The sequence below is a fragment of the Dermacentor variabilis genome, chromosome 3 (assembly GCF_050947875.1).
Source record: "Dermacentor variabilis isolate Ectoservices chromosome 3, ASM5094787v1, whole genome shotgun sequence".
Taxonomy (NCBI): Eukaryota; Metazoa; Arthropoda; class Arachnida; order Ixodida; family Ixodidae; genus Dermacentor; species Dermacentor variabilis.
The window spans coordinates 173398899-173426141 of NC_134570.1; the positions used below are offsets into that span (position 1 = coordinate 173398899).

The 27243-nt window shown below is 47.3% G+C and overlaps 1 protein-coding gene across 1 annotated transcript in view; it reads left to right on the plus strand.

Moving 5' to 3' along the window:
• The window catches only part of MED21 (mediator complex subunit 21), a 102215-nt gene that overhangs the window by 17334 nt on the left and 57638 nt on the right, over positions 1-27243 (plus strand). The window contains exons 5-6 of the mRNA XM_075683907.1: positions 9367-9594; positions 11358-11765. Coding sequence (XP_075540022.1) covers positions 9367-9594; positions 11358-11765 — 636 coding nt within the window. The remainder of the gene's footprint in view (positions 1-9366; positions 9595-11357; positions 11766-27243) is intronic.

Below are 27243 nucleotides of genomic sequence, written 5' to 3' on the forward strand. Positions count from 1 at the left end.
ATGTATGTATGTATGTATGTGTGTGTGTGTGTGTGTGTGTGTGTGTGTGTGTGTGTGTGTGTGTGTGTGTGTGTGTGTGTGTGTGTGTGTGTGTGTATGTATTTATGTATGTATGTATGTAACCGTTTTCTCGCCTAAGCTGGGTCACTCGGTAGTCCCTGGTTGAACGGGTAGTGCTAGGCTGCTGTGCTGACGAAACAGCGTTCGAGGCCAACTGTCGTACCAACTTGGGTCACTGAGTATGCGGGAATCTGTACGCACGTGCCAGCAGGTATATGCCGCTTTTCAATGAACGTCTTTGACGCCAACTTGGGTAGCTAGGCATGTGCTACTGGAAATGTGCCGCTCAACAATGACGAATAAGACCCCTTAAATTTCTCCGATGCTCAGCGGAACGTCACAAGGGTTCCTCAAGGAGAGCAACGCGACGAGGCTGCGCCACAAATGCGCCATGTGCCGCTTCTCAATGAACGCCTTTAGCGAGATGCGCCTTAAATGCACTGAGTGTGCGCCGCTCTCCAATTAACCGCTCGCGAACTTAGGTCGCTGAGTACGTGCCACCCGGTGTGCGGAAAGTGAGGAATCAATTTTCAGCGTTCGCAGGCACCGGCTCGCCATTCGTTTCGGAGGCCGCGTGCAGGCTTCGCGGCGGCGGCGCTAGATGGCGCCGAGTATTCTTAGGGAAGCGCAATAGAGGAGTCCCGCTGTAGTACACCCCTCGTACATAACTCGCCTCGACATTGGCAATACATTAGACAGTTTTAGTATAGCGTAAAGCAGCAAACGCAAGGCGTTACGTTAGCGTTGCGTGCACCACACTGTGCATGCGCTGTACGCAAACGCTGCTGGAGCTGTTATGCACGTACGCTATTTTCGGGATTTAGCGGTGAACGCTAACGCACGCAAGGGGAGCCTTACGTACGGCAAAATGGCGGCGCCATTCGAAGTGGAGTTGCCCGCTTCAGATCTATCGAGTCGTCGGCACGCTCTGTTCGGCTCATTCGTTCCCCACTAACAGTGGCGTAGCAACAGGGGGGGCCGGGGGGCCGTGGGCCCCGGGTGCACGGGGCCAGTAGGGGGGGGGGGGTGTCATATACGTCTGAAAACACCCGAAAATTGTCGATATCCTCGCCTTCCTCGACTACACCCGGGGGGGAGGGGGTGACAGAAGAGCTAAGGGCCCCGGGTGCCAGACGACCTAGCTACGCCACTGCCCACTAATGCTCGTATTCGCTTTAGTTTTCTTCGGCAGTGGCGTACAGGTGACAAATGGACGTTATTTGCGATATACGTTCTCCATTAGCGGGACAGTAGGCTTAACGAGACGGTTTGCTCATGTTTGCTGTATCCGCCTCGAGTTGGCGCCCAAGTGTATTTCGCTTGTTCGCTTGGTGTAAAGCCGCATGTCCAGACGATGCATGCCACGTTTTCCGTGGCAAAACAAGGTAATGTGGTCGGTGCTGTAGTCACGATGCTTGTGCGCTTTACCAACGACGACATGAACCTCCTGAAGGAGGTTCTATGTCATCCAACGTCTATGTCATCCCAACTTAAAAAGGACAGGTAATATGGGTCCCACAGAACACTCGATCGCGGCATGCTAAGAATAATCGGTGTGTTTCGCGACTCTTGATAAAACAACACTGAAACCAAATACCTACATGCGTAAATAACGCAGTGACTGTGGCTTTGGATAAGCTCTACTTAGGGACACACTTGCGGATTCGGCATTAGATCAGCTCGACATTTTGAGTGGATTTGGCTTTCCAGTACTTTGTGTTTTTACATCATAGATGGCGCCGTATATGTTTGCGTTAGCGTTAGCGTTTTGCTCTGTTTCGCTATTCTAAAACACTACCTTGTGCCGTGCAGTGCAGCCTTTCTTTGCGTTAGCGTTGCGTCGCACGCTAACGCTAACGCAAGCGTTTCACGCTATACTAAAACTGTCTATTGTGTCGCTATTGGGGGCAAGGACTTACGGAGTCGCCATTTGTCGGAAGCGCCTCCCTTGCGTAGTATAAGGGACAACGCGACGCGCTCCTCGTAGGTTTGATTTACGGCGCTCAATAAGAACACCACGCGGCAGCCCTCCTGGAGATATCTCTAAGTACTCTCAAAACAAGGGAAGATTTTGATTGTCAAAATAATAAATTTGGGAACTCGAGGCATAGAATCGTTTACAGACACTATCTGTTTGCCGAATATGTATACAATTAATGCAACAGCGCGCGGTCGCCGCGATGGACTCTTCCGAACCGACTTCTTGCGTGAAAGGTATAGGCAAACGCTGAGAGCCAACTATGTATGCGAAATATGTTCCTCTAGTGGGTTCTCTATATAACCGAATGGAGCATAACAGAATGAAGCCTCAAATGAGCGGTCGGGCGGATTCGCAGCGACCTACTGCGCGTCTGCATGCATGTCCGCGCACGATGTTTAGCTTTCGCTGCGAGCGCGTTTTCGCACCGAACCGTGAGCTTTAGGGCGCAGAATATGAGCATTTGACGGTACACTAGCAACCATTGTTGCGTGGGCGCTATCAGAACTATTCAAAAATAATTTCGTTATAGAGACTTCGACGCCTACCGCTATACTGTGATGTGCCGTCGCGACAATTCTTTTTTTCTAAATTCTTGGACGTTTCAATATTATTCCTCAAGTTGCGTCGCCCTGTGTGTTTATCGGTCTTCCCAGCGTGTATTTTCCCGCTGCTTCTTTTTCGTAATCCAGTACATTAATTTATAACACAAACATGACCATGTGCCACGCCTTTTGTGTTATGTGCTTCTTACCGCTCCCTTTCCATTCCAGTGAACTTGCCATAACCTTGCATCAACAAGTTCATAGACAAAAAGCGTCATGACATTAGCCGGGCCGCGGGCGCGGGCGAGCGTCTCAGTGGGCGTTCTCTGCTACTCGCCGAACATCGCGCAGTCCCGGCGCCACAGCAGAAATCTTTCTCGCGTCTGTACTTGCTGCATGCCCGAGCTGTAGCCGATGCCTGTTTGCCGGTACTAAGTTTCGCCAGCCAAGCTTCACGCACCTCCTTGCCCTGCGGCCGCGTGTGAATAAGGCGGACACAGGGCTCCATTGCGTACGTCCGGCACTGCGGCACCGAGCAGTAGCCTACCATGCTGCACGCCTCCGAAAGCTGCCACCACCTATTATAGTACTTTCAAATGCTGTCAAGAAGATACCCAAGGCGCGAAAACCTCACCACTCAATTAGAACCGCAGCACAGGTGGGACTTTAAACTTTCGTTTTCAGTTCGCTTCGTCGCTTCCGAAGCAGCCGACGCGGCCACTGTGTCCACGTGATCCCTCATGCCACGTCACGCCGATGGTGGCGCCAGCTTTTCCAGTGGTGGAGCTCGCCCCCCCCCCCCCCCCCAATATTGATCTAATGATAAACACATTATCGTCGGCAGTCACCGTGAGATGGGTTCTGCCGAATTTTTTTTTTTAGAAGCATGTTATTCGTATACCCGTTATGTCTCAATGCGAGTTTTACTGATATTAGCATTCTTTGGGAACTTAGCCGGTTTATGGTGTGTGTCTGTGTATCTATGCCCCCGCCTGTCCGCTTAGGTAGTCTATACGGTAAAATGGGTGGAGCACAGGGCTGCTGTGCTGCTGAACCGGGACAAAACCAACCGCGCAGTATAGACAAGGTCCCTAAATACTTTTTATCTGGTCATTAAACTTCCCCGGAAGTTTCTTAAAGGGACAGAAGGTGACACCACAGGCGCTGGCGTGAGTAGAAGGTGAACAACCTGCCGAGCCAGTTGGCCGGGCTACACGATCATGCAAATTTTCCACGAATAAAAGCGCCTTTCCCACACTTATTTTAACATGTTCGTAGAGTGAACATGCAACGGGAATCTTGGCAACATTATTTATTGTGCGATGCGTTTGTGTTTAAATACTACACGGCACCGCTTTATGATTGACGTCGCCCCCCTCCTCCTATACTAGCCTTCCCTGCACAAACAGTTTCGTTCGGCTGTCTCTATTTGCACTTTGTCTAGATAGTTGGATAAGTTAGTTATATTTGGTTAGCTAATTCAGTGTGTTAGCTATTAGTGTATTAGTTAACAACTTATTAGCGAATAAATTTGTTATTTCGGTTAGATAACTTAATTGGTAGGTTAGCTTTGTTAGTTTGATTAGTTAAGTAGTTTTGGTAACTACCCTATCTATTTAGTTAGTTGGTGTATTATTTATTATATAATTATATTATTGGTTCAGTTGGTTTTGTTACTGTAGTTTGTTACGTTAGTTATTATGGAGTTCAGTTATTTAATGTGGTTCTTAAATTTGCCAGCAAGTTAGGTTAGTTATTAGTTTGATAATTAGTTTACCAATTATTCGTTCGGTTAGTTAATCAGTTGGTTAGCTTCGTTAGCTAAGTAATTAGTTCAGTAATTAGTAATACGCTTAGTAACTTGACAGTTTAGTAACCAGTCGGTTAGCGTTGTTAGTTTGAAACGCGGGTTTGTTTACGCTCGAGACATAAAAATTCAACGTGAACTTGCTCTGTAGTCGGTTTTTGACGACGTATTAGTCCAAGAGTACAATTAGGATTATGAATTAAGCCGCTCTTGCGAACGCTGTTGAACCTGGAAATGAAACAAGGCGTCGTAGTTGTTTCCGAATTGTTCGAGCTGAAGCTTCTGAACACTGTACAGAAAGAGGGCGGCGATGTGCACGCTGTGTCGACAATGTTCGCGGGCCGTTACAGGCGGTCGATCCCTCGCGCAAATGCGAGCGTACGCACAGAATGCCGTCTGTTCGGCGTCTGCTCCAGCCCAACCTTCTGCTTGCGCCAGCGCCGCGGTGCGCCCGCTGCGGGCGCTGTATACGAAGTTCTCCCATAGCGTTACGCGGACATTTCGTGACCAGGTGGAAAGGACCCACGTATAAACTTGGGTCACTGGGTAGGTGCCATTGAGTGTGAGCCGCTCTGCTATGGACCTCTTTCACGCCGGCTTGGACCTCTGGGTGTGCGTAATAACTCTGGATGCGCGCTGCTCTCCAGAAACACTCTTGCACGCAGACTTGGAGCACTGGCTATGCGCCAATGGGCATGTTGCGCTCTTTGATGAACCGTGGCTAGTTGTGACGTCAACTTTGGTAACATTGTATTTGCCACTTGACATGCATGTGCCATTCTTCAGTCAGCGTCTTTGATGCCGCTCGGTGCGTGCCGTCTTTCATTAGTAAAACGTGCGTCACGAACAATTACCCACGAACCATCAGATAGATTAGTAATAGCATTAAAGTCGCTAGTCATCTCTAAAAGATGTATGCGCCGCCAATTGTTTAAGCTTGAGATTTGCTTGCGTCTTCCCCTGCTGCTTTGCGAGTGCTGTCTTGCCGAGTAGACAAATACTTAGGTCATTGGGCTATGTGCCTCTGGGTACGTTGTGGCGTCGACAACATGCGTGGCCACCCGCCGTGGTTGCTTAGTGGCTATGGTGCTGGGCTGCTAGGCGCGAGGGTGCGGGATCGAATCCCAGCAACGCCGGCCGCATTTCGATGGGGGCGAAGGGCGAAAACAGCCGTGTACTTAGATTTAGGTGCACCTTAGAGAACCCCAGGTCGTCAAAATTCCCGGACTCCCCCACTACGGCGTGACTCATAATCGGATCGTGGTTTTGGCACGTAAAACCGCATAATTTACCATGGGTAGCCGGGTATATGCAAATGGGCATGTGTCGCTGTAAGACGAAGTGTGTAGGATTTCTTAAACGTATTTGCATATGCTTCGCAATTCTCTGTGCATACAACTTTAAATCACCATTCTTAGTCATCGTGACGCAGAGATCCAACATGGACGAGGCCGTGCTCGTGCCATCCGTTACTGATGCTGCTACCTAGATAAATTCGCGTCATTTAAATACCAACATTGTCTTACATAATCGGAGGTCAATGCGATTACCATATTCTTAGCGTATACTTAAGAGGAAGCTTTAGCTCGGGCCCAACTCCAACACGGCCTATTCAAATACATCTAAAACGCAAGAACGTTTTTGTGAGCCAGCCCCTGGACCGATATTGATGAAATTTGTTGCATTTGAGAGAAACGTTTAAATTCTAGTGACTGTTGGAAGTGGAATTTCGGTTTAGGGCCTGAAATCTTTTGAAAAGGTTTTCAAAAATATAAAAGTTTGAAAAAATAGAAGCATGAAGTTTACAGCTTAATAAGTCTGCATCAAGAACAGATATCGCGGTTGTGTAAACGGCATTCATTAGATCATCCAAAGCGGACAAATTCGATATGCCAGTTTGTGTCTTACGTGAATTTGTTAAGTTGGTTACAAGGGTTCCGCAAAAGCTGTATTTCCATATTACTGAATTTTGTTACATTCACGTGTAAAAAGCAATTTTGTCCGCTTTTGATGTACTATCATATGCAATTCACAGAATTGTGATATCATTTTTACTTGCTGAGTTAGTGTTGTAAAGTTGATAGTATCGTTTTCTGAAAATTTCGCCAATTTTTAATAAAATATTGACGGCCCAGATCAAAAATTCGAAACCAAAAGTCACTAGATTTTAAGTTTTTCTTTTAAATGCAACAAACCTCGCCAAATTCGGTGCAGTGGTTGCTGAGAAAAACGAATTCTCCTTTTACGTGTATTTAGATAGGAGCACCCGAGCTAAAGCTTCCTGTTATCGCACTTTCCCGTCCGTCCGTCCGTCCGTCCGTCTGTCTGTCTGTCTGTCTGTGTGTATCTCTGTCTGTCTATCTGTCTGTGTGTCTGCCTGTCTGTCTGTGTGTCTCTCTGTGTGTCTGTGTGTATGTGTGTCCGTCCGTCCGTCTGTCTGTCTGCCTGTCTGTCTGTGTGTCTCTCTGTGTGTCCGTGTGTCTGTCTGTCTGTCTGTCTGTCTGTCTGTCTGTCTGTCTGTCTGTCTGTCTGTCTGTCTGTGTGTCTGTGTGTATGTGTGTCCGTCTGTCTGTCTGTCTGTCTGTCTGTCTGTCTGTCTGTCTGTCTGTCTGTCTGTCTGTCTGTCTGTCTCTCTGTGTGTCCGTGTGTCTGTCTGTCTGTCTGTCTGTCTGTCTGTCTGTCCGTCTGTGTCTGTCTGTGTGTCTCTCTGTGTGTCTGTGTGTATGTGTGTCTGTCTGTCTGTCTGTGTGTCTGTGTGTATGTGTGTCTGTCTGTCTGCCTGTGTCTGTCTGTGTGTATCTCTGTCTGTCTATCTGTCTGTGTGTCTGCGTGTCTGTCTGTGTGTCTCTCTGTGTGTATGTGTGTCCGTCCGTCTGTCTGTCTGTCTGTGTGTCTCTCTGTGTGTGCGTGTGTCTGTCTGTCTGTCTGTCTGTGTGTCTGTGTGTATGTGTGTCCGTCCGTCTGTCTGTCTGTCTGTCTGTCTGTCTGTCTGTCTGTCTGTGTGTCCGTGTGTCTGTCTGTCTGTCTGTCTCTCTGTGTGTCCGTGTGTCTGTATGTCTGTCTGTCTGCCTGTCTGTCTGTCTGTCCGTCTGTGTCTGTCTGTGTGTATCTCTGTCTGTCTATCTGTCTGTGTGTCTGCCTGTCTGTCTGTGTGTCTCTCTGTGTGTCTGTGTGTATGTGTGTCTGTCTGTCTGTCTGTCTGTCTGTCTGTCTGTCTGTCTGTCTGTGTCTCTCTGTGTGTCTGCCTGTCTGTCTGTGTGTCTCTCTGTGTGTCTGTGTGTATGTGTGTCTGTCTGTCTGTCTGTCTGTGTCTCTCTGTGTGTCCGTGTGTCTGTCTGTCTGTCTGTCTGTCTGTCTGTCTGTCTGTCTGTCTGTCCGTCTGTCTGTCTGTCTGCCTGTGTCTGTCTGTGTGTATCTCTGTCTGTCTATCTGTCTGTGTGTCTGCCTGTCTGTCTGTGTGTCTCTCTGTGTGTCTGTGTGTATGTGTGTCCGTCCGTCCGTCCGTCCGTCTGTCTGTCTGTCTGTCTGTGTGTCTCTCTGTGTGTCCGTGTGTCTGTCTGTCTGTCTGTCTGTCTGTCTGTCTGTCTGTCTGTCCGTGTGTGTGTGTGTGTGTGTGTGTGTGTGTGTGTCTGTCTGTCTGTCTGTCTGTAAAATCATTTAAAAATCATCCGGCGCCGGATAATTGCCAGAACGTCTGAATGTACGTTTGCACAAGCGCCACCCACGCCCTTGCTTTTATCAGCGCCGCTGAATGATGCAGCGTGCCCGGAGGGAAGGGCGAGAGAGCAGCCCCCGCTGCATACACACACGCCTCATACATGAGGCGTCTCTACGGTGGCAATACAGCGTGCCGCTGCATTACTTCTCTGCTAATCGCATTTCCATCGACATTCATCGTGAGATGGACTCAGCCGCAACTGTTTTGCTTGTGCATACTCTATGTACCTTATCCGCGGACAGTAATTCGTTAATGAAGCCAGTAACCCAACAGAACGGGCAGACAGTTTGTAAACCCGCGGCACAGTAAGTATCATGAGTCACCCTATAGACCCTGTGGGCAGTCTATATATGTCGTGCATATGTCGGGTCGACAGGAGCATAGCTGTAAATCCATATAAAACAAAAGCAATTAGAAATGAGCACCCGCCGTCTGATGAGTGTTCTTGGTTCGAACATTATCGCGAGTACATTATCAAAGAAATGTCGAGCTAGATAGTTTTTGTTTCTTCCTTTCTTTCTTTCTTTCTTTCTTTCTTTCTTTCTTTCTTTCTTTCTTTCTTTCTTTCTTTCTTTGTTGTGGTAGAGACGTCGCATAATGAACTAGGCAAAGTTCGAGTCGCTAACTGTAGCTACAACATACTTGCATTCGGTTTTATACGTGGCAGTTAATTTTTTCTACGGATTCGAGCTGTGCCACCGATTCTATTCCGAGGGATCTGCGCAGATGCGAGAAATAGGTTTGCGAGTTAGGTTTTCGTGTTCAGGCTATTTATTCCAGAAATTTGTCAGCTATCAGTGCCACTTCTGCGTCAATTTAAGGATTCACACGGACTGGCTTTCTCTATGGTGCACGTAAATTCGACCTCCTCTACTGATATAAATAAAACAGATATGATGCATGTCTATTTTTTTTTTACCTGAATGTTTTCAGCACTCCGCCGTTTCCGGAGGGGCTGCCGTAGAGCCCTTCCATTGTTATGCTGGAGACAATTTTCGACCCATTACAAACAGCTTCGCGCTTGGTCCAAAGCGAGCGCGGCGCAAGGTGGCTCTCGCGAGGTCCAGCCTCTGCTGGCGTAAGAACATTTCGAGATGCGAATTTCAAAAAAAAACAAAAAAAAACACGCACGCACACGCCCACGGCCCAAACACGAACGCGCACATGCGCGAACTTATTTCGAGATATTCAAAACAATATTTCATTTAAATGTCTTATCAGACAAAGTGATCGGTTTTTCTACTCGTACCATTTGCAGGCCGCTCGGAGCGAGGTGAAGCTGGAGTGCTATCGAATAATGGCCGACCGGTTTGGCCTGCTGATGGCCGCGGAGAGTGCCGTCAAGCTCTTCGACCGCAATTCGCGGCAAGAGGTGACGCACTTCTTCACGGACATCATCAGCCTCCTCGCAAGCGCTGCCGCTAAGGCGCCATGGATGAGCGAGGAAGCCAAATACGGAGCCTCGAGGCTTCTGCAGGACCTCGAGGTACGCACAGCCAAGCGGATAGTGATTAGCGAATGATGATAAGGGAGCAAAAGACAGTCCGCACGTTATAAAGTTCCGTAGGTAAAGATGCTTCACCTCGTGCCAAGTATCGCGGCGTTGTCACAGCTTGGCTAAGCTGACGCTTTCTTATACATGATACGTGCGCTCGCCAGCCGGTATGAACGTGCATTTCGGGGTAGGACTTCTGGACCTGTTAAAGTCGAACGCCTTTATCACGAAGCGCTTGGGACCACCGAAATTATTCGGTATAAAAGGGCACTAAAACGTAAAGCTATTCCTAACTTTCCTATTCCAATTCTGCAATCAGCCCTCCCTCCGCGATTGGTCAAAAACTTTTTTGGACCACCCCCACATCACCTGACTGTCATGCGGCATCACAAAAACCGCGATAGCTCCCAATCTGACATGAGGTGTGGACACTGATTATGCATGATTAGACCGAACGAAAGAAAAAGTTTTTTTTCTGATTCGACGCCTTTCCGCCATTAACCCTCTGCTATTGGTCAAAAGGTTTCAGGCAGCACCCACTTCACCTGCCTTTTACTCGATGTCACAAAACCGGGAACACTCATGGCGTCAAAATGACATGTACGCGTTAAAGATGCATTATTATGCCGGACGAAATCGGATTTTTTTTTTCTGAATAGCCGGAGACTGCCCCGTTTCGAAATTAGTACAAGATGGCTACCGCCGATCGCTCGGGCACTAGTTATTCGCGCGTGCCGGAGAACGTGGGTTTATTTGTGTATAACTTAACTTCTTGCGTTGCCGAATAACGTCATCGAGCCCTTTGAGCACACATACGAACTCGCTCTGCCAACGCTTCCTTGCCGAGGATCCCTTTTAGCAGCACCTTTAACTGTCCGTTGGACGCCGCCGCAATTTTAGACAAGCCACCGTAAGACAAGTAAGGGAAAGCGGACCAATTGCAGAAGCCGCCACCTCCCTCTTCATCCGGTTATCTATTTTCAGTACGCTGGCTCGGCCCCATCGAAATCCTCTCCACCTGAGCGTGCTCCTCGCCTCTTGTCAGCCAATTAGATAAGAAAACCCGCCATATGTAGGCAATGTTATTCGTTTTGAAAGCAAACAAGTGACCTATAAACGAGGAGAACATTTGGTTGGCCTGTTCAGACAACGCTGCTGGTCACTGTCCGATGCTTGCGCTGGCGGTTACGTAAATTTGACGTAAGGAGATTGGAATAAAAACAGTGGAATACTTTTACGTTGCAGGGCCCCAGGTCACATTGTCGCAAAGATTGCGCATCGTACCGCCCGCAGTACAATAGAATAACCACCTTCAGCAAAGAAATCGTTTACGTAACGTGAATGCAATTGACACTTAGTGAAACAAGCCACGTGACGACCGGCAGAGGCGGCGTTTCCGAGCCACGTGCTCGTTGTCTGACAATTTTGCCGGGTCGGCTATTCGTGAAACTCATTTCTTGGGGCTCCGCCTAACGTGTATATTTGCCGCATCGGTCTCCTGCGGCCAAGCTCTGTTACTCAGGATCGCCTGAACGACGGCAGTTCGCTCTGTACGGGAATTAACATAATCACTTCCAACAGCCGCAAAGGGGCCATTCGATCGGGGGCTTGGTCATTAGAACATGAAGCGGCGGGTGTGACGAAGCGGATTCGCGGTGCGATCCATTTTATTGCAATTACGTTTGTGTCGATTGGGTATTGTTTCACTGCGCCCGCACGTGAATGTTTTTTTTTCCTTGATTGCTGCGCCGCAGATTATCACGTGGCCACCTGAAGTGTACGAATCGAATGCTACGCTTTCGGCCTTGTACGCGGGCTTCTGCAGCATGTGCGGCGAAAGTGCCGACTCCAAAGGCAGCACTGCAGCGGAGGCGCCGCCGACCAACTCGACCGTGCGTCCCCAGCTTATGGACTACTGGTGGCAGGTTAGCAGGAAGTTCTGGGACCTGTCCCTCGAACAGCGCGAACGCATGCAGTGGATGTGGCAGGAGCACCAGTTCGAGGTCCTCCGCTACGAGCCGTGGAACAACCGCATGCGCGTGTCCCACGCTGCCCTGAGCAGCCTGCTCTACCACCCGGAGAGCACCGCCCGACGCCCGGCCAACTACGGCGGCCTCGGAGCGGCCTTCGTGCTAAACGCGCTGCGGATGTTCGAGCTACCGGTTAGTGCTGGCACGAGCGCCTTTCTTTACTCCACGAGTGTGCGACATTCGCCCAGGACTGATCTACGATGGCTACCCAAGTATACGCGAACAGCCGAACCGCGTGATGTATGTACGGGGCTGGATGGATGGATGTATGTTAGGAGCGTCCCCCTTGGAACGGGGTGGTGGGTTGCGCCACCAAGCTCTTGTTGTATTGCCTGATGCCTGAAAGAAGAAAAGAAAAAAAAAGCCCACGATCAATTACCATAACCAAACTTCCCGAAACCCTGTTGTTGTTCTTGTACGCCCGCGTTGTTTGTCGTTTCCCTACTTAATTGTCTTACCAAATCTTCCGATCTCATCTTATTAATCTCTATTGGGGACATGTTTACTTTCCCACTGCTCTCGCTGAACCCAAGGGCTTCGAGGAGGCCAGTGATTCCTAAATCGACCACTGGGTAGATATCTTCGCGTTCTAATAAAATATGCTCCGTCGTTTCCCTAGCTTTACCGCAGCAAGCACATGCTGCTTCTTCCTTCTTATATCTCGCTTTATACGTGCGTGTTATAAGGCATCCTGATCTCGCTTCGGAAAGTAGTGAGCTTCCCTTTGAGTTATCATAAATTGTTTCTTTCCTGATTTTGCCTTTTCCTTTTAAGTAGTTACTCATAGCAGGTTTCTTTTCCGTTCCCTCCACCCATGAGAATATATCAGCCTCTCTGACCTTCCGCTTGACGTTCCTTTTTTGACATGTTGCTCAGCATACAGGTCGCATACTTGCTGGTAAGCTTCCTAGTTCTTTTCCTCCACTGTGAATCGATGTTATTCTTGTACAAATACCTGAGCACTCTCCCAGCTCATTTACTTTCTTCCATATTCCTCAGTCGTTCTTCATAATCAATTGTTCTCTGAGCTCCTTTCACTTCAAAGCTTGTCCAGTTCGTATCACCCTATACACAGTTTCATTTCTAATCTCCCTGTGAGCGCCCAATGCGAGACGTCCCAGTGACCTTTGGTTGCCCTCGAGTCCTGATTGTACACCTGATTTCATGCAAACAACCGCATTTCCAAATGTAAGTCCTGGAACCATCACACCTTTCCACATACCCCGGAGAACCTTGTATCTATTGTATCCCCATAGCGCTCTGTGTTCCATTATGGCTGCATCTCTCTTCCCTTTACTGTTATTATTTCTTCCTGTGTTTCCATATGTCTATTGCCTTCGTTTATCCATGCACCAAGGTATTTACATTCTTTCACACGAGGTATTTCCTGGCCCTGTATTGCCAGTGTCTGTACACTGCTTTCACTGAATTCCATAGCACCTGATTTTTTAACGCTAAAATTCGGACCTTAATACCTTCCTGTGCATAGATATTAATTACGAAGACGTTGCATATCACTTTGCTTGCTAGCTAGCAATGCAATGTCGTCTGCATAAAACAAACCTGGAAGCTTCTGCTCTACTACTGTACACGCCTATTTGTCTGAGAGATTAAACCCGGTATTACTTGATTCTGGCGCCCTCGCCATCCTCACCATGTACATCACGAGCAGCAGTGGGGATAAAGGGCACCCCTGCCTCAGTCCCTTGTTGATATAAACTTTTTCCTCGCTCCTCATCCCTTCCCCTTCAACGCAAACGGTATTTTCTAGGTAAATCTCTCTCAAACGCTGTAGACAATCGTCGCCTAAGCCTTCCCCTTCCAGAATATTGCACAAAATTTTGCGGTCTAGGTTGTCATACGCTGCTGTAATGTCTAAAAAGGCCGCATATAGTGGTCTCATTCCTACTCTGGAATATCATCCAGACGCCTACCTATTCTGAAGCCATTCTGAAGTTTTCCCAAAATTCCAATAGTCTCGGCCCGTGCTTGCAGCTTTAATTTAATTGCCTGCATTGCTAACCTGTAAATTACCTATGTAATGGTCAATGGTCTATATGGGTAAATTCTTTCTCCCCCTTACCCTTCATAAATTAAATTCATTCTACTTTGTCGTCGACTGTCTGGTATTCGACTATGTTGAAGTTTTTTCTACTGTTTTCAACAGAGCTTCCTTACTTTTTGGTCCTAGTTCATTAACCAGTCTAACGGGAACCTCGTCTAACCCTCTGGCTGTGCGCCTAGGAATTTTCTCTGTTTTTCTTCCAGTTGAAATTTGTCAGCAAGAACTCCTTTACCGTCTGGTTCTCTTTCATGCTCTTTTTTTTCCTCAAATGCAACCTCCTCATTACCTTGGAAAGATTCGCTTGTTATTTTTCGGATGTAATTTACTGCCGCTTCTCCATCAAGTTTGTTTTCATCATGTCTTCATCTTCGTCTAGAATATGTTGTTGTATTGTGCGAGACTTCCTGCCTAATAAGTGTATATGGTTACAAAATATTCTAGGTGCGGCCTTCTTTCTCTCACATATTTCTCACAAACAACGTTCACTTTCATCTTTTATGTTTGCTTGCACCAGTTTTCGAACCAAACACTTTTTCTCCCGGTATATTTCCCATTTTCTGGCTACTTCATCCAGCGGTAACTGGTCATTTTTTTGCCAGTCTGTGCTCTCGGGATGCTTTCTGTCGTTCGGCGATCGCTTCTGGTATGTCCCTGTTCCACCAGCCTTTCGGTTTCTTTTTTTTTCCTTTCTAAAGAGCATGTTGCTTCTCTTTCCGTATTTCTGACGTTATTACATTCAGAAACTCACTATATTCCCACTCTTTGATTGGCCATTTGCCAAGTTCTTCCTCCACTCTTGTGACTATATTTGGTCTTTGTTCAGTGTTCAAATTTCTACTGGCCGTTTTGCGTTCCTTTCTCTCTTTCCCAGCTTCATATCCCAATTTTAAAATGATGCATTTATGGTCACTCCCCATGCTGCTATACCCTTCCTCGTCAATGATCATTTCTTTCAGATTATCATGAATTTCTTCTGTCATCAGACAGTAATCAATGGTCGATTGCCGGTTTCACACTTCCCAAGTGGTCTACACACTTAGGCCCTGTATTCACGATAACGAGGTTATGTTGCTCACAAAGGTGTAGCATTGACTTCCCGTTGTCGATGTAGCCATCTAGATCCTGTATGTGGGCGTTCATGTCACCTAATGGGAACATTTCGGCGTCATTCCAGAAACTCATTATATCAGCACTTAGGCATTTCACTGACTCTCTATTCTTCCCTCTGCAATTATTTGCAATCCACAAACACCTTACGCCCAGCCAAGTTTTTCCCCCGCTAATTGTACCTGATAACCAAAGATGCTCTTGACAATGGATGAGCGTTCCGACTCCCCCTCCCTTTCTTTCCGACTTAGTTCTGTTGCACCCTTTCCAAACATAATTCTCAATCACTCGCGGCTCTTCCGAGTATCTATGGTGGGTTTCTGTAACCGCATACACCCCCATTTGTTCTCTATTTACCTGCTCCTCAGTCTCTGCCCCCTTTTGCTTTCTTCGGCCGCTCTGCATGTTTATGTAGCCTTTCGCACGGCGAGCGCATACGCAGTGACACAGAATCACGCGAACGGCCCACATATATTTAGGCTGAGGTGCCCTCATTCGGAATCGGCCCACATTGTAATGCGAATAACATTCTTGGCATTGTCAGATCAGTTTTCTCTCCGGCAATCTAGATAGCTAGATAGCTGGTAAGAAAACTGGTCTTGCAATACCAACAATACTGTTGGCATATTTAAATAACGAGTCTTTCGCCCTCTACACAGAGTGTCGGAACGCGTGCCTGAATAAGCACATTCACTTTAAAGAACTTCGTCTGCGGTTTGACCTGTAGAAAACGCTTGTATATTGAGAACAACGCGATCGGAAACCTATAGTTTAGGAATTCGCGTTTTCTGGACAGTCTCGCGCAGTTACGCGCGGCCTCCCCTTTCCCTTCTTTTACACCCTTGCAATCTACTCCAATAACGGTGTATGCCATACAGCTTCCTTTTTATGTCACGTCGGAAGGTATCACACATCTGTACTACTGCACACACGTGAACGTATTATTGAACGCCATTAACATGACGATTATAGCGCGCTTGTTTGTCCCTTCCTTTGATTATATAGCGTCGACATGTCGAGGTGGTCCTGCTTGATAGCAGCTGCCCATCACTTATCTCGGCGTGGACAACTGAGGGTTAGGAGTGCAAGACCAGAAGCCGATATTCGCCATGCCTGTCGTCACAGGCATAATTCTCTTCAGTTGCTATATTTGTTTAGTATTATCAAAATTTTCATAATCTACTCAAAAAGGGTCAAAAAGTTACCATTGGCTACACCCAGTAGTTGCTATGAGCCTTTGTTGCGGCGCTTGGGCTTAAACTCAAGATGAACAGAACACTACTTTTCTGTGCACCGTGAGAGTCGATGTAGCGAGAGTACCATAAAAAGGGACCAATGAGTGGCCCGGTAACAGCCCCCGGTTACGTAGGTGCTCTCAGAGTTTGCACATAATGTCTTGCCTAGCGAGTTACTACCACTTTTCCCTATCTGATACGAGTGCTTCTCGCCTCTTTCGTGCAGGCCTACCACGGAGATTGCGCAGTCTTAAAATGTGGGCTGGTCCCGAAAGTAGGGCAGTAAAAAAAAAAAATCACTCCGACGCTCCTCCTGCTCCTCTCACGTGAGGGGTGACGCAATAGATGAGGGGCAGGGACTCCGCCCATTTCACATCCGCAACCACATCAGGAAGACATAGCCTTTGAACTACGTTAACTATAGAGGTTGAACCACTTTCCAACATTTTTTAAAGGAATTGTACGCAAAAGAGAACATGATGATCAAGATTTGTATACTACAGCCATGCCTTCCCAATTAGGCTTCGCCTGACTGATTAGAGCGAGCAGCTTAGAGTGACTGATCAGAATGAGCACATGACACAAATGAAAGCGGACAACAGCCAGCCGTCGGTTTGTAATGCTGAACATTGTTTGCCTGTTACAGCGACTTTGCTTATTCGGTCTCGTGTGGGGCAAGTGCTTAGTAAAAACGTGCTTAATTCTTGTGTTATGCACATCGACCCATAGAACACTATCCATTAGACGACGGGCGTTTTTTGTAATATTATCGTATTAGGCCAATTAGGCCACCAGAGACATGCGTACTTAATTCCGTCATGCCAGGTGCCGCTTTGAGACAATAGGGCCTACCTGCGTATGTACTAGGATTCCCAACTGTACTGAATTTAGTAAGACAGTTCAGACTTTTGAGTTAACGACCCATGTTCGGATGTCACCCAGTCGGGACGGCTAAATGTCCAGCCTTGCAGTAATCTTAATGCATGTCGAAAATTTAGCGTTAGAAAGAACGAAGACAGAGGAAGGACGCACCACGAGCGCTTACTGACAATAGAAGGTTTATTAAAAAAACATAGAAATGTGTAGTAGGAGTTGCACGTGCGTGCGGAGAAAAAGTGATTACAGCGATAACACAACCAGAAGAAGCATGAACGTCAAGGCAAGGCTATATCACACACTCAACCAAGATACAAAAATGTGGCTGTCATCCCGCTCCAAAATATAAGAGAGCGCTTCCTGATGTAGCGTTCTAGAGGGTTTATTTATTTATTTATTTATTTATTTATTTATTTATTTATTTATTTATTTATTTGTTTATTTATTTAGCTGTACTGTAGGCCTTGACAGGCCCATACAGGGGTGGGTTACAGTGGTATTCACAGTTTCGATCACTATATACAGGACATTTGCACATCAATGTACTGTTCCGCAACACATCATTCTGGCCAAGTTTCAAAAGAGCACATACGACTTCCGCGTTATGGCACAGGATGAAAAAAAAAGATTCTAATTTGGTTACAAAGCTGGACACACAATCGCTGTCAATATCTCGTGGCGAAGAATTCCATAACTCGACGGACGACGTAAAAAAAGACAATTTAAATGTATTGCAACGAGTGACGTATGGTCTGATGTGCTTATCGTGATTTACTCGTTTAGTGTGGCGATGTGATGGCTGCAGGTACTGATCTTTGTTGATATTCACAGGTTCGCTGACACATACAGGTTATCTTTTTTTTTTTTAGCTGCACGAAATACTTAAAAATATGCCTGTATAGCAGGTAGCACAATACTAACCCATAATCTACATTACTCGACGAGGCGGCCATAACTTCTATGATAAATCAAAATACCTAACTGAATAATAAATGCAATTACGCTAATTAACTACCTAATTAATAATTTTACGGCACATTTTAATCAAGCAATGGGAGCTAGTGAGTTCGCAAGGCATATACACTTGCAGCGAATTCTCACGACTGCCCCAGTTTCGAGATATTAATGTTCAAATTGTCCGACCAGTTACTTTTCAGCTTCAATACATAAAGCAGCTTTTTCTTAAAAGAAGTAACTGAAATGCCAATGCATTTCGTCGGACACATCGAAAATTAATATCTCCAGAAATGGGGCAGTCCTGAGAATTCGTTCCAAGTGGATATGCCTCATGAACTCACCAGCTATAATTTGTGGATTAAAAGATGTGCCGTAAGATGATTAATTCCAGCGACAATTAGCGTAATTATGTTAATTATTAGATTGATTTCTAGCAGAAGTAATGGCCTACTTATCGGTTAATTTAGATCGAGGGCTAGAATCGTGCCATCTGCCACAGGCATGTTTTAACTATTTGGTGCAGCTAAAAGAAACACCCTCTTATTCTCGTTCTTCTTTATATTGGAAGCCTCGCTGATTTCCCTCGTCATCTGGTCCAGCTTGTCATCTATATTCGTCTTTTCTAGAGCAAAATTTTTGACACGACTTAAAACCAACTTGTTCAGTTCCCTCTTCTTATTAATCTTTCAATGCGTTAGCACTCTTGGGATACTTCACGCACTTTCAGGGGGCTACGTATGTATGTATGTATGTATGTATGTATGTATGTATGTATGTATGTATGTATGTATGTATGTATGTATGTATGTATGTATGTATGTATGTATGTATGTATGTATGTATGTATGTATGTATGTATGTAACCGTTTTCCCGCCTACCTGTGTATTTCTGAGGACACGCGCATGCATTTCGGAGGACACGCGCAGGCTTCGCGGCCGCGCCGCTAGATGGCGCCGAGTGTTTTGAGGGAAGCCCGAAAGATGACCCCCGCTGCAATACACGCCTCATATATCACTCAATTCGACAGTGGCAATACATTGTGTCGCTATATTGACTGGATGCTAACGCGTTACCGTCGACCTCCATCGTGAGATGGGTTCTGCCGCTTTTTACATCGAAGCTGTATAGGTCTACCTCCCAGTGGGTCTGACGTGCCCGCAGCCAAAAGTTCGGGAGGCGCACGCCGCGTGCGCCGCTGGGTTCCTTGCAGCACCAGCAGATGGCGCTCGCATCCCTGCATCTGCGATGCCGGCCTTGTGGGGGACAGAGCGCGCATAGCGTTCGCCGCAAGCGTTTCCCAGAAAAGATTGCGGTTGCATGAGCTGCACTTGCCGCGAGGCGGCAACTGTAGCGTACGAAGCAGGGAGTAACGTAACGACACTTTCGTGTGTAAAAGAGAAACCCGCCTAGCAAGTGATTTGTGTTGTGACAATGCTATGGGAAGGCCACGTATAGTGAGGATGCTATAGGGCAGCCTGCATACGAGGCGCGGCGAAAATGTGGTTAAGTGAATTTCTCTTTTCACTGATCCACTCTTCGCTGCTGCCAAATAATAACACCTTAGCCTAATAATAAGTAAAGTGCATGTAAATCTCGCCATGTCACGCGAGTCTAGCAGTGTCATTGGAGGAATTAGAGGGTAGTAAATGGGATATAATAGGGCTCAATGAGCTTAGGAGGAAAAAAGAAGCATATACAAGGCTAAAAAGCGGGCACGTACTGTGCTACCGGGGCTTAGCGGAGAGACGAGAACTACGAGTCGGATTCCTGATTAATAAGGAAATAGCTGGTAACATACAGGAATTCTATAGCATTAACGAGAGGGTGGCACGTCTTGTTGTGAAACTTACTAAGAGGTACAAATTGAAGGTAGTACAGGTAATACAGTACGCCCCTACATCCAGTCATGATGACTAGGAAGCTCTTACGAAGACGTGGAATCGGCGATGGGTAAAGTCAAAACAAAATACACTATACTGATGGGCGACTTCAATGCCAGGGTAGGCAAGAAGCAGGCTGGAGGGAAGTCAGTGGGGGAATACGGCATAGGCTCTAGGAATAGCAGGGGAGAGTTATTAGTAGAGTTTGCAGAACAGAATCATATGCGGGTAATGAATACCTTTTTCCGCAAGCGGGATAGCCGAAAGTGGACGTGGAAGAGCCCGAATGGTGAGACTAGAAATGAAATCGACTTCATACTCTGCGCTAACCCTGGCATCATACAAGATGTAGACGTGCTCGGCAAGGTGTGCTGCAGTGACCATAGGATGGTAAGAACTCGAATTAGCCTAGACTTGAGGAGAGAACGGAAGAAACTGGTACATAAGAAGCCAATCAATGAGTTAGCGGTAAGAGGGAAACTAGAGGAATTCGGGGTCAAGCTACAGAACAGGTATTCGGCTTTAACTCAGGAAGAGGACCTTAGTGTTGAAGCAATGAACGACTATCTCATGGGCATCATTAAGGAGTGCGCAATAGAAGTCGGTGGTAACGCCGTTAGACAGGAAACCAGTAAGCTATCACAGGAGACGAAAGATCTGATCAAGAAAAGCCAATGTATGAAAGCATCTAACCCTACAGCTAGAATAGAACTGGCAGAACTTTCGAAGTTAATCAACAAGCGTAAGACAGCTGACATGAGGAACTGTAAAATGTATAGAATTGAAAAGGCTCTCAGGAACGGAAGAAGCACAAAAGCAGTGAAGAAGAAACTAGGAATTGGCAAGAATCAGATGTATGCGTTAAAAGACAAAGCCGGCAATATCATTACTAATATGGAAGAGATAGTTCAAGTGGAGTTCTATAGAGATTTATACAGTACCAGTGGCACCCACGACGATAATGTGAGAGAGAATAGTCTAGAGGAACTTGATATCCCACAAGTAACGCCGGAAGAAGTAAAGAGCGCCTTCGGAGCTATGCAAAGGGGGAAGGCAGCTGGGGAGGATCAGGTAACAGCAGATTTGTTGAAGGATGGTGGGAACATCGTCCTAGAAAGACTGGCCACCCTATATACACTATGCCTCATGACCTTGAACGTACCGGAATCTTGGAAGAACGCTAACATAATCCTAATCCATAAGAAAGGGGACGCCAAAGACTCGAAAAATTATAGACCGATCAGCTTACTCTCCGTTGCCTACAAAGTATTTACTTATCGCAAATAGAATCAGGAACACCTTAGACTTCCGTCAACCAAAGGAGCAGGCAGGATTCCGTAAAGGCTACTCAACAATAGACCATATTCACACTATCAATCAGGTGATAGAGTAATGTGCGGAATATAACCAACCCTTATATATAGCTTTGATTGATTACGAAAAAGCGTTTCATTCAGTCGAAACCTCAGCAGTCCTGGAGGCATTACGGAATCATGGTGTACATGGGCCATATGTAAAAATACTGGAAGATATCGATAGCGGCTCCACAGCCACCGTAGTCCTCCATAAAGAAAGCAACAAAATCCCAATAAAGAAAGGCGTCAGACAGGGAGATACGATCTCTCCAATGCGATATACAGCATGCTTACAGGAGGTATTCAGAGGCCTGGAGTGGGAAGAATTGGGGATAAATGTTGATGGAGAATACCTTAGCAACTTGCCATTCGCTGATGATATTGCCTTGCTTAGTAACTCAGGAGACCAATTGCAATGCATGCTCACTGACCTGGAGAGGGAAAGCAGAAGGGTGGGTCTGAAAATTAATCTGCAGAAAACTAAAGTAATGTTTAACAGTCTCGGAAGAGAACAGCAGTTTACGATAGGTTTACGAGGCACTGGAAGTGATAAGGGAATACATCTACTTAGAGCAGGTGGTGACCACGGATCCGGATCATGAGACTGAAATAACCAGAACAATAAGAATGGGCTGGGGTGCGCTTGGCAGGCATTCTCAAATCATGAACAGCAGGTTGCCACTATCCCTCAAGAGAAAAGTGCATAACAGCTGTGTCTTACCAGTACTCACGTATGGGGCAGATACGTGGAGGCTTACGAAAAGGGTTCTGCTGACATTGAGGACGACGCAACGAGCTATGGAAAGAAGAATGATAGGTGTAACGTTAAGGGATAAGAAAAGAGCAGATTGGGTGAGGGAACAAACGCGCGTAAATGACATCTTAGTTGAAATCACGAAAAAGAAATGGGCATGGGCCGGACATGTAATGAGGAGGGAAGATAACCGATGGTCATTAAGGGTTACGGACTGGATTCCAAGGGAAGGGTAGCGTAGCAGGGGGCGGCAGAAAGTTAGGTGGGCGGATGAGATTAAGAAGTTTGCAGGCATGGTATGGCCACAATTATAGTACATGACCGGGGTAGTTGGAGAAGTATGGGAGAGGCATTTGCCCTGCAGTGGGCGTAACCAGGCTGATGATGATGTCACAATGGGTAATATTCAGTTGCTCTTTACAGCTTCGCTGTTCAACCACCTTCACAGCATGGAGTGTGGACCGATTTATTTTCCTGCTGCATAACAATTAGTAGACCGGATTTCTTCACATATATATATACACACACACACACACACACACACACATATATATATATATATATATATATATATATATATATATATATATATATATATATATATATATATATATATATATATATATATATATATATATATATATAATGCCTGACAGCTCAGTTGGACATTATTCTTCTTGAGGTTTTGTGGAATTATCATAAACATAAAAGCGGTTTCGTTTTGGTCGTGGTTCGAATTATGTTGTAGGGCGTAACCCATCACAGTACCACTATCCGTATTAGTACCGTGTAATTCAGGCAGCTGTACTCCATCTGTCTCGTTATAAATCCCGATACGGTAGGCCTAAAAATGGGCTGAACCCATCTCACGATCCGTGTCGATGGTAATGCCTTTAGCGTTAAATCAGTATAGCAGTATAGGCCTGCGCTCGCCGCCAGCCGCTCCCCCTCCCCCTTGCCGCTCTCTTCCCCAATCCCTTCGTCCCGACTTCGTCCAAACCCACCGCGGTGACTTAGCGGTTTTGGTGTTGCGCTGCTAAACACAAGGTCTCGGGATAAAATCCCGGCTGCGGAGGCCGCATTTTGATGGGAGCGAAATGCATAAAAACGCCAGCGTCCCGCACATTGGGGGCACGTTAAAGATCCCCTGGTGGCCAGAATTAATCGATAGTCCCCCACTACGGCGTGCCTCATAATCAAATCCTGGTTCTGGCACATAACACACCCCAGAATTCAATTCGACTTTGTCCACTCCAGAGTTGGCAACCTTTATACGTGCGAGTTTCACCCATGACTTCAACTTGTTGCTGGTGAGCAGGAGATGCCCTTGCCGTCAAGCCATCGTCGTATAGTAGTCGTCGTCATGCCGTCGTGTTTATACCTTCCTCTTCTCGTTGTCGTATAGCCTACTTTAGCGGCACATAATCTCTATCCTCACATGGACAGGTTGTCCTATGTGGTAAAATTCTGCGTAGCCCAAAACGAGGTTATATAGCCAGATGCATGTCACATACCTCGCAAATCGTGAGCCCATCATTAGGGGATACACACATGCGCGCGCACACACACGTGCAGACATGCACGCATGCACTACCGCGATAAGAAGCGTTGCACAAAGATTGTGTGCAAGCACTGCAATATGCCTCCGGCGTGTACCCGTCAACGCAGGCGGCGGACTTCAACACCGACGCCGTTGCGCAGCACTTCACCGATATTAGCGGCATTTATCAACGGGCCGAATACCTCAACTGCAGCGACGAATTCATGGCGAACACCCGCGACGTCTTCGCCATGGGACTCGCCTGGCAGGCGCTCAAGGCGGAGAAGCGGGCCGACAAGGAGCGCCGCGGGCGAGGTCCGAGACATCGGTCGATGATCGCCATCAAGGACGAGAACCGCGCGGCGCACCTGTACGGCGAAGACCAGCTGTTCTTCTTGACCTACTGTCGGAGCAGGTGCGTGCGCATGCGCCGTTCGCGTCGCATTTGCTGCTCGCAGTTGAGAGAGAGAGAACACGACACTAATTTCTATAGAGACGGCTGTGAACGAAGCGCAGTAGCAAAATATGAATCACGGCAAGGATAAATGTACGAATTTATCCCGTACGAGCCGGTGCTTGGTCAATTCTTGCAAGTCTACCTGTTGCGGACGCGGCTGTTCCGGTGACTGAAATACAATTTGAGCAGATGGAGTGATATTGGCTAAGTTAAGATCAACGATGCTGGTGGGAGATGGGAGAAATGTCGAGGTGGGAGGAATCGCACTTGTTTGGCCGCACGTGGTTCGATCCCGACGACACCATGCAGTATGAGCTAAATCGTCAACGCCGATAAGCGAGGCGTACAGGTTATTTGCGCATTTCACAGCAGGTGCTTGGAAGCAGCAAATGCCCTCTGCGGTGCTTCGAGCCGCCAGCGCCCGCTGAAGACGCCCCCAATGCGGACATGATGGCGCCGTTATCGCATTCCTACACAAATGTTACCAAGGTCGTTGGCCCATGCATTCCACTTGCTGCGTCCACAAAAAAACGGTGTTTCATACAATCAGCATCAAGCCATCGGCTTGTTATTGCTGTTAGAGGTTGATAAACTGTGCTCGTTGCGCATAGCCAGGAGTAGTGGTAGAAAGCGGTAGGCGTGAGTCAACGCCCCTACAGATATAGCAGGCCTCTGCAATCTACTCTAGGATATCATGCTACTCGGACCAAAATTTCCATTGCCAAGGCTGGCGTGACGAAAGCGGTGACGTAAAAATCACCGCGGCTTACTCTGGAGCATACGCACTAGATTCTATGGCAGTGGGGCCAGTAGCATGACGTCAGGGATGGGAGTGAGCAGGCCTTGTGCTATGTAGGAAGTGTTGCTTATACTCGGGAGCATCCCCATTAGATTCTGTGGCGGTCGGGCAAAGTTGCCCGACGTCATGAATCGAAGTGCGCCGGCCTTGTGCTATCTGTAGGCGGCGTTGCCTGAGCGAAGTGTCTCTGGCGTGCTACGCCACGCCGGGAAAAGGGCTCGGGAGAGAAGCACAGGTAGTGTGTGAAGACGAAGGAGGTTGGTACGATGAAGTTGATGATGACAGCTGCGCAGTATCGCGTTTTGTGTGCCACGCGTAGTTTTGCAACGGTAACCGAAACTGTTCACGGAAGGAAAATAAACGCAGTTTTGGGTGCGCTGAAACACCTAGATAGCGCGCTTGCGAAGAATGGCGTTTTTTTTAAATTCAACTTTCAGTAAGAAGCCACAGATATATGAAAACTTTTTTTTTTATGTCCGGCGTAGCGGTACTTTGTAAGCGTCCACATTCTGAATTTCTCTCTTCTTTTTCTCTGCTAAATGCCTATACGGGATGTGGGCGACTCTTGAAGTCGTAATTCACTGCGTTTGCCTAAACATGTTGTTTAAGATCACGCGTCTCAAGAACGTTCCTCCACTCAACGCTCCACCTCGACTCAAGAAAGCGCTTGACAACGCCGCCCTTCGAGAGAAGTGGTCGCTGCGGTTAATTGACCCTCCGCTGCAATTGTGGGAGAGTGTAACGTCTTCATTGGTGCGGCGCTGTGCTCAACTCGGTGGAAGAGCTTTGAGCGAAGGATCGCATTAACAAGCGACGGTGAACAGTGTCTCTTTGGCTTTACTTTCGGAACAGGTGCGTGGCACATCGACACATGGAGCGCGGTCCGGACTGCAACGCTGCGGTTCGAGCCACTCCGGACTTTGGTCGCGCGTTCAAATGCGACGTCGGAACGCCCATGGTTCCCCGCAACGCGTGCCAAGTGTCCGACTTCTTCTGACGTCAAATCCATATGTCAAGGGACAGTTTTCATTCCCTTCGCTTGATATATTGTTACGTTCCTATAGGGTCGTGATTTCTACAATGACGACTTTATTTCTGCGTTATAAGGTTTGGAAACTGCGAAGCTGTTTTTTCCCCGAAGTGTGCTTCCGTACGTTTTCTTTTAAGAGTTCTTTTTTTCTGTTTACCGACTTGTACGTCTAACGGTTGACACCGTGTCACCTGCATCGAAACTCGTATTTCATCGTATTTTCAGGGAGGGCAGGCACGCCTGCTGTAACTGTGCGCTATGCCCGTTACGCGCTGTGCGCTTTTCAAAGCGGTGTCTTCACGACTTGCGTGTTGTTGGGCAGCACGAGGGCGGTCTGTGCAGTGTCGAAGGCCAGTCGTCCCCTGCGTTGTTACCGTCTGATTTAAGGAGGACGCCTTCGGCCGTGTGACGAGTGGCTTGCCCGCCAGAACACACGAATCGCTCGAGTGTTGCAGATGTTTTTTTTTATTGGAATGAAAATAAACGATAGAGATATAGTCGCCCTACAATGGTTACGGCTACTCCTTTTTATAGCATAAATGACTCTATATATATATATATATATATATATATATATATGTAAAGTAGGAAAAAAAATTACCGACGATTACGTTACTTCCTAAAGCGAAATTTGAGCGCAGCAAATAAGCTGTTTCACCTTTTCGATAGATTGAGGCAAAGAAATCGAGCAACACATGTATGCGCTATCACAGAATTTTTTTTTATTTTTCACACGTATTCCTTTAACAAAGACTCCACTAACAGTTCTTGACAGTCATGAAGGAAGCTTTGTGGTCGGAGAAATAGACTGATATATGTTCGACTTGGTACACGAATGCTTGATTCTCAAAGACGAGATCTATACAAGTGCCTCGCGAGGTTGTCACAGCCGTGGGACGCGTTACGAGCGAGAGGAACGGGATGTTCTCCCGCATAAGTGTTAGGAAATTGCTGTTTGTCTTTATGTCAAGCCGCCACCGATCTGGCTCTCTGACTGCCACCGCACAGGGCGAACGGCAGCGGCAATTTCGGCTCGGGCGGTGCACATATACAGATCCGCCGCCACCGATCTGGCTCTCTGATTGCCACCGCACAGGGGTTGCATTGGAGGAGGAGCGAAGAAAGGAATTAAGTTCGAGCCGGAGCTTTGACAACCGGAGACTCGCAGGAAGAGGGGGGAGGGGGGCGGCGTGTACACCCAGCGGCAAACGATGGGGGCAGAAGCGCGCGCAGCAAGCGGACAACACGATAAAGGGAGGAGGGAAGAGATAGCAGCGACTGACTGATGCCGCTGACGCCGATAGTGAGTCAACCCCAGCTGCGGAGTTGGTTTCAGGGACAACGAATAACCGGCGCGTCGGCAACTGAAGAGCACCCTATCCGCCACACAAGAACAGGGGGGGGGGACCCTTTCCTCCTCTTTCTGCATGGCGGCGACGGTGTTTTATGCAGTCACGTTATCTTGACTCTCTAGCGGCGTCAGCGGCATCCAGCGGTATCAGTCGGTCGCTGCTAGCGCTGGGGGGATGAAAGGGGGGCGGAGCTGGTTACGAG